Source organism: Mus pahari, chromosome 18 (assembly GCF_900095145.1).
Source record: "Mus pahari chromosome 18, PAHARI_EIJ_v1.1, whole genome shotgun sequence".
In the NCBI taxonomy this organism is placed as follows: domain Eukaryota; kingdom Metazoa; phylum Chordata; class Mammalia; order Rodentia; family Muridae; genus Mus; species Mus pahari.
In genome coordinates, this window is record NC_034607.1 from 21,632,852 (window position 1) to 21,640,939 (window position 8,088).

Below are 8,088 nucleotides of genomic sequence, written 5' to 3' on the forward strand. Positions count from 1 at the left end.
AAGTGGCAGAGGCAAAGTTTGGAGCTAAGACGAAAGGATGGACCATCCTGAGACTGCCCCACCTGGGGGTCCATTCCATAATCAGCCACCAAACGCAGACACTATTGCATATGCCAGCAAGATCTTGCTGAAAGGACACTGATATAGCTATCTCTGTGAGGCTATGTCAATGCCTGGAAAATATAGAAGTGGATGCCCACAGTCATCTATAAGATAGAACACAGAGATCCCAATGGAGGAGCTAGAGAAATTACCCAAGGAACTGAAGGGGTCTGCAACCCTATAGGTGAAACAACAATATGAACTAATCAGTACCCCCAGAGCTCGTGTCTCTAGCTGCATATATAGTAGAAGATGGCTTAGTCAGCCATCGTTGGGAAGACGTGCCCCTTGGTCTTGCAAACTTTATATGCCCCATACAGGTGAACACCAGGACCAAGAAGTGGGAGTGGGTGGGCAGGGGAGCAGGGTTGGGGGAGGGTATAGGCGACATTCGGGATAGCATTTGAAGTGTAAATGAAGAAAATATCTAATAAATATGTTAAAAAAAGAAATATAAGAAGACTTCTTATTCAGGCACCCTAATATACTATCAAAAGTTTTGGGTTATTTCTGCGTCAAATAATAATACCATCACCAGGCTGTTATTGAATGGTACTAAATGTTAACACAGTGCAGTGTGGTTCAGCAAGCTGATGTCAAATGAGAAGACATAATAAGCAAAGAAGACATAACAAAATCCATAGGTTCTGGAGAACTGTCAGGATATCAGTGTTACCCATTCAGTGATGGCTGGATCTGAACATGAGGCAACAAATCTTGTTTAATATGGTGGGCAAGACATGAGAAGGATAAATGCTTGAGTCACGTCTGAAAGAGGTTATTTAGAAAATGGAAGTGAAAGAAGACCCAAGAAGGGATTGGGCAGATGGAACCTGTGAGCATAGACACATCTGACAGGGGTTCTGAGAGGCTGATCCTACCTTGAATACACAGTGAGAGTGATCTCTTCTGTGTGTTACTTTAAACAAATGTAGCGATTGCAGAGAAAAGATTCACCTCTGTTTTCATTCCCCATGCTCATTCCTAGTGAAATGAAGATGAGCACAGATAAAGGTTACACTTGTCTCTTCTTAAATATCCCAGGGTTATTTCTTACGAACAGCACTTTTGAAATATAGCAAGCAAAGACAATAATTTTATGATACACATGTGCTGCTAGAGCATAGATTTCTATCAAGAGGATATATATATATATATATATATATATATATATATATATATGCTTATATTATGTGTGGGGAGTATGTATATATTGTTACTTTATATATATGTGTATAAAGAGAGACTGTTAATATGTTTTCAGAAACTCTTAAATACATATAAAGACATACACAAATATCTGCAGAAGTAGTTATATTAAAGTGCAGAGTTTAGCTACTATGTTTTGCATTTGTAAAATGCCATAGAAACATCAGCTCATTAATTTTGTTCACCTTGTAGGACTATTATTCTGAATCTTTATTCAGCCGGAGAGGGCATTTTGTATTTAGCTGTTACTTAGCTCTCTCCTTTTGTCATACCACGGCAGGTAGTCTATATTTAAACCTGAAATCTTTAGTGTCAAACTTGTGGCAAAGACCCCTTATTTCGTAGCTAATGAGCACAAGGTTGGGGTAAGTATAATATCATTAGGCTTTAAGATGAGGTCTGTTGTCCAGCAGAGGGGCTTGTCAATTTTCAGAGGTATTTGTGTATTTTATAAACCAGCCAATTGTCTTTCTTTTCTTTTACCACCATCACTCATTTCCTTACAAGGCCAAAGACCAAGAAAAATACTTTAGAGTATATAGGAATTTGGGAGGAAAGGGAAACAAAGTGGGTGTGAACTAATTCAAGTACAGAAGTTACACATAATAATATTGGAGCCAGGAAACAAGCTCATTGTATGGCATATGTTAACACCGAAGGAAATTCCAATTGCTCTAACCACTTAGTTCTTGGCTGTAGATTCTAGGCTTACCCTTACATTTGGAGAAGAGGTGGGAAGTCCTGTGTAGGATGTGGCCACCTGGTCCATTGAAGAGGGCTGCTGCAGAAATTGAACTTTGCAGCTGCCCAGAAAGTAGCTCTATACATAATAGACTGAGACAGGTCTACCTTTGGTCTAAAGGTAGTAGATCGAAACTAAAGATTTTTTTATAGTCCCATTTAAAAACTCAGGAGGTGAGTCCAAAGCCTAGGCAAATGGATTTGTAAAGTGTCTGAGGCAAGATGGAAGACTCACAATTCTGGAGCCTGTAGAGCCTGTTGAAAATTTTGATTTTAAAAGGAAAGAGTAATAAAGCCTGAACTTAGAAAGAGTTGCTTACCAGAGGAGGGCAATACTGAAAGCAGGGAGACCTCAGAATTGAACCCAGCGAGGAAGGCCTGGCTGAGGCAGGTAGAAGGGAGAGGTGGACAGAGGTGAAGAGGGTGATTGAGTATCCAGGAGAAGAACTAGAGTTTAGTATGGCTCTAGAGTTGAACTAAGGCTGGTAATATGAAGGAGGCAGCAATGCAAGTGAGGCAGTGCGCAGCTTCCTCAGGATTTGCATCTCAAGTTACTTGAGACATGACCCTGTGGGTGTTTACTTTTCAACAACGGGCCATGTTGTTTTTTGTTTGTTTGTTTGGTTGGTTTGGTTTGGTTTGGTTTGTTTTTTAAAGACAGGGTTTCTCTGTATAGCCCTGGCTATCCTGGAACTCACTTTGTAGACCAGGCTGGTCTCGAACGCAGAAATCTGCCTGATTCTGCCTCCCGAGTGCTGGGATGAAAGGCATGCGCCACCATGCCCGGCCTGGCCATGTTGTTTTAACCTCTGAATATGCATCTCCAAGAATAGTAGACTGGGTTGAAGAGAAGCTAGGGACTGAAAACCTTTCATATGTTGACAAAACAAAAGAAAACCACTTAAGCTTCTGAAAGAATTCTCCTTGTGTTCCCTCATTCCTGGTTTTAATTTACCATTGATTGCTCATAGTATTATTCTTTTGAAAAGAACTTACATGTACATGACTAGTTAGATGGTTTTGCTTGAATGCCTTTCTAGTCTATCCACAGGTTGTGAGGTTCCATTTCTCTGCAACTGTTACTTACTGCTGACACCTACACTTTGCTTTATAGTTGCTTTTAATAGAGTACATCTCATGTAACAATGTTACTGCTTTGAAAAATCTTTAGGAAGTTTAGTTTTCCATACAGTTATCAGTTTTAGCATGGCAGTCATTGGAAGAGAAAATAGGAAGAGGCAACTTGTGCTTGCGGAAGTCAGAATAGTCACTGGAAGTGCATTGAAGGTAACAACCATTTATTTAAATTGATTTAAGACTAGGGATTTCCATAAACCTTTGGCTAATAGACAAGTTTAAACTTCTGATCAAACTTACCTTTTAGTTATGCTTAACTAAGTATATTTTATTCTAACTCATATATATATAACCTTAAAAAAACAATTCCTGATCTTTATAACTCATGGCCACACTTAAATGATGTGATTCAGGTTCGAAGTGAATGGAGTTGAGATTAGATTTCTTTCACCACTATTGTGGTATTTTAGTAATATAGAATTTCTATTGAGATTCTATAAGAATAAATATGGTTTGGTGCATGGTTTTAAAGATTTTTTTTTAAAGAGGCCAAACCATATGATTAGGAATTGAAGACTCAATAGAACCATCTTCAGTCCTTACCTAATGCAGAGAAAATTGCTGCAGCCCAGAACATCTCTCCCATCAGTGCAGGGATGAACAGCAGCCCACCCATGCGCTTTCCATAGATCTGTTGAAATGGGTCTAACATAGTCACATATCCCTTGGAACGCATAGGTTTTGCAAAAAACAGACCACCTAAAACAAATCAAACAAGGGCTTGTGGGAATAACAAAAATCATGATAGAGACTCTTTTACTATACTATCTCCCCCTCTCGAGGAAAATGAATTGTTATGATATCAATATGTACTGAGGAACATGTCTTACATGTCCTATAAATATAGTATCAAGAAATATTTATTAACCTAATATAAATTTCTTAGTACATCTAATACTGCATAAGCCCATTGGGCAACTTCATGACATAAGTGAGGTATATGAGTTGAAAAACATGGACCAAATCAGTGTGTATTAAAATACTTTGATACATTTGTGTCACACGATCCAACATTTAGACACTTTGACTAAGCACAAGGTCCAATAAAAGCATTTTGTGTAACAAAGTGAGAAATTTCTCTTATATAATATTCAAACTTTTAGCGGTTTGACTTACCAAAAAGAACACAGGGACAACTGAGTTGATTAGGCTTTAATGATATATCCATACTATTTTTTTGAAAGAAATAAATCATAGCTGCTTAAGAAATTCACTGTTCTAGTGGCTTTAAGATTAAAGTGTTTTCACACAGTTCATAAGCAGGAGATTAATAATCCGAGCATTGGTGTTATGCTGTATAACAATTTCTGGTAATTGCTACTTAGAAATTTTCTCTACAATAGTTTTTCATATTGCTTTACTTATTCTTTGTACTTTATGCTGAGTACTGAGTGAGTCACTGAGATCTTAATACCCACTTACCTAAAATTAGACTCAGAGAATATCCAATGGGTGCCTGAGCCCAAGCTAGACCACAGCCTGGCCCATACACAGCTTCTGCTGTCCCATTGATGTAGCCTCCTCCAACCCAGGTGGCTGAAATAGAATAAAGAGTAGCATTGTAATACTGTTCACCTGCTGTGCCCTAAGCCCATCTGTTCAACACTGTAGCCATTGGCTTCATATGTCTATATTAAGCTCTGCAATGTAGTTAGTACTCATTTAGATATTCTCTTAGATATGTTTTCTTCAGATATATAAATGTCGTGTAGTACAATTGCTGCATAAAAGCATTTATAGAACCAAACAAAGCAGGCCTTGGCTGAACAAACTCAGACATACAAGCTACTAATGTCTCTCACTAGATAATAGATCTGATTCTTCTTTTCTTTTATATAAAATTTTATTAATTATTTGAGAAATTCATAGAGTGAACTTTTATCATATTCAGCATCAATGCCTTCTGCTAATGCCTCACAGAGTATTTTATTCTTACTGGAAGACGATAAGTTAACAGAACTTTTAGATTTTGTATGTATGTCTAAGAAAATAACAGAAAGATTCAGAGTGATCCCTGTGTACAATACATGTGGGATGATACAGGTCCCTGGACTTAATACTCTTATCAGACAAGAGCATGAATAGTCCAATCAAGAATGCAACATAAAAGGATACATTCCTATGTATAGAAATCTTGTTTATATCATTAAGATGTTATTGACTGTTTTCATGGTAGTATTTAGCCCCCTTTTGTCCAATGCAAAGAAGAATGTATTGGGATTATATGAAAATTATATCCTCAATACTGACATGGACAGGAACTGTACAGCAAAGAATCTCATTTTCACTGAAGACTTCACAACATTCATTGCCTTCCTCATTCTCATCCCTGTTGAACTTTTAGAATTCCCCTTCCCTATTCAGCACACAGTGTATGTAACAAGGACCAGAAGAAATCTATTCTTAAAAGGTTCAGCACCTGAGACCTCATCTTTGAGCTAAGATGGCTGAAGCTGATATGATGCTAGCAATACCTTGGTTCAGAATAAAAGTCGATCAAAGATTTTTAAAGAGCACAGAGCTTATTAGCAATTAATTTCTCTGTGTAGCTTTTCAGTCTTTCATCCAAAAGCAAAATCAGTGCCTGAGTGACTGCATTTATTATAATGCAGAACTGAAATTTTAGTCACTATGATTAAAAACAATTTTTCCATTTGTTATTGATAAAGTCTTTTCTGGGCCAGAATTTGTTAAACCACACACACACACACATACACACACACACACACACACACACACACACTGAGCAAGAACACAAATTCTTTTCAACTATGTATTTCAAAAGAACCTACATTTTCACTCTTTATTTCTTATGAAATTCATGTAAACAGCTGAAACTAGTGAAGTTTAATATTCAGATTTTAAATAAATGGTCACATTGACCATGGCCTTCTGAGCTCTTGAGAAAGAGTTGTTAACAAGTCAGCTAGACTATGATAACACTTTATAACATCCTCATTTGATTATTCTTATATACTTTAATGGTGTATCATATTTTGCATGTAATGAAAGAACAAATTCTGCAACATTGTATGACTACATGAAAGAGACTGTTATAAAATAGTAGAATATTATAATAATCAGCAATGATTAAAATGCTTGGACATTTAACAGCTCATTTATTATTATTTGTGTGTACAAAATACCTTTTTAAAGAGACATAGTGCACCCGTATGAAAGCTGCACATAGCACGACATGGAGGAATAGTGAGTGTGGTCATTAAAAGACCTGGTGTTTATCTGTGCTAACTAAGCAAATCTGGAGATTCCCTTTACTCTACAACCCTTTCACAGAGCCTGCTGTAAAGAACATAGGGATCCATCTACAGTGGATGAATATATATCTGAGTTTACAATTCAAATACTTGAGAGATAAAAAAAAAAAAAAAAACTGCAGTCCGTATAGGATACTGTAGATCTCAGATGCCCGAAATGTTCAGAAGAGAAAGACCATCTTCATAGGAGAGTAAAGTTCCTAGCTAACACACAATGTCAATTGTCTTTCAATAAAAGGTTTGCACAGACATTGATCTTTCATTTGGATTTGATTTCTAGTTAGACATTTTTTCTAATGAGACATCGAGCGTTCCAGCAAGAATGTATCACGTTGCTAGTGTTAAAAATAATAAGTAAGGTTCAGATCTAATGTGTTGTTAGTCAAAGTGTTACCAACCATTTAGAAGACACAATTTTATATTGTTTTCAGAATTACTTTTGGAGACCAAGAAAAACAAATGAAAAGCTGCAGAAATCACTCTGAGACCAAAGGTAGAACAAATAAGGGCTGCTCCTAACAAAAAGATTATAAAGGAAGAGCGATGCAGATGATGGCCTGTGAATTCCTTTGAGGACACACCTTGACTTTTTCCTTTTTATACCAAGGATCTTGGAAAACCTTACTTTTATTGTTGTAGATTGCTTCCTTTAAGGAAAACAGATATTAAATGAGAAAAGTAGGCTTCTAACAGGAATAATTAGATTAGAATTCTATTGCCTCCAAAATGATCTATTTGGGCAAAAAACTACTACCAGGTAGCACTCATTTGTCATTTCAGAGAGCTCAGTCACAAACCCTTGAACTAATGGACACGTTGAGACACCACCACATTGTCTCATCGATTCACAGCATTTCTCCACTCCTTTGTTTTTTACCATTCCTACCCACTAGCCAGTCAAGAGAGACCATGTTGCTTCCCTAATATTAAGTTCAGTGTTTTACTGTAAAGTTGTTTTTTTGTCTAGAATTACTGAAAGCAAAACACGTTCTTTTTGTTTTAAATTAAATATGAAGTCACTTTAAAATATAAGTTGTGGACTGAAAAAGCTCCAAAGGACAAAGGCAATGTTTGATTTCTCCCTCCGAATAGAAACCAGCCTGGGAAGGGAATACAGAGAAACCTACCTGTCATGGTAAAACCACCAACCAACAAACCAATGTCACGGCCCCCGACTATGATGGCTTCGCTGCGCTCTTCCGGGTTACCACTGTTTTTGGTTTTCCAGGCAGCCCATATTCCAACCAGAAATATAAGGAGGTAGAACAGGATAATAGCTACCAGTCCTTCTACGTGGAAAGACATTTTTACTTAGGGTACCGGGCAGATCCTTCCACAGAGGGCTACTTCATCAAATCTTCTGTAGAAAATACAGCAGTGTATTATTAAGCAGCCAAGCACTATGCTTACACAGGCTGCCAAAAAGAAGCAGCTGGATCCAGACATCTTTTTTTTTTTTTTCCTTCTTCTTTGCAAAAGCTTGCATTGAAATCACATACTAATCATGGCCAACAAGTGTCCAGTTCACTGCTCTGTTTCTGCTTAACAAGTTAATGCTTTGCATTCGAAGAAACAAAAAAAAGGAGTGAGCATAAATGCAATTACAATAATTTTTTTTTGTATT

General features: G+C 37.1%; 1 protein-coding gene across 1 annotated transcript in view; it reads right to left on the reverse strand.

Moving 5' to 3' along the window:
* The window catches only part of Slc5a7 (solute carrier family 5 member 7), a 20,917-nt gene extending 13,094 nt beyond the window's left edge, over nt 1–7,823 (reverse strand). Inside the window, exons 1-3 of the mRNA XM_021218199.1 lie at nt 7,592–7,823; nt 4,612–4,725; nt 3,733–3,888 (exon numbers count right to left, since the gene is read on the reverse strand). Of these exons, the coding sequence (XP_021073858.1) occupies nt 3,733–3,888; nt 4,612–4,725; nt 7,592–7,769 (448 nt within the window). The 5' untranslated portion in view covers nt 7,770–7,823. The remainder of the gene's footprint in view (nt 1–3,732; nt 3,889–4,611; nt 4,726–7,591) is intronic.
* Nucleotides 7,824–8,088: the final 265 nt, after the last annotated feature.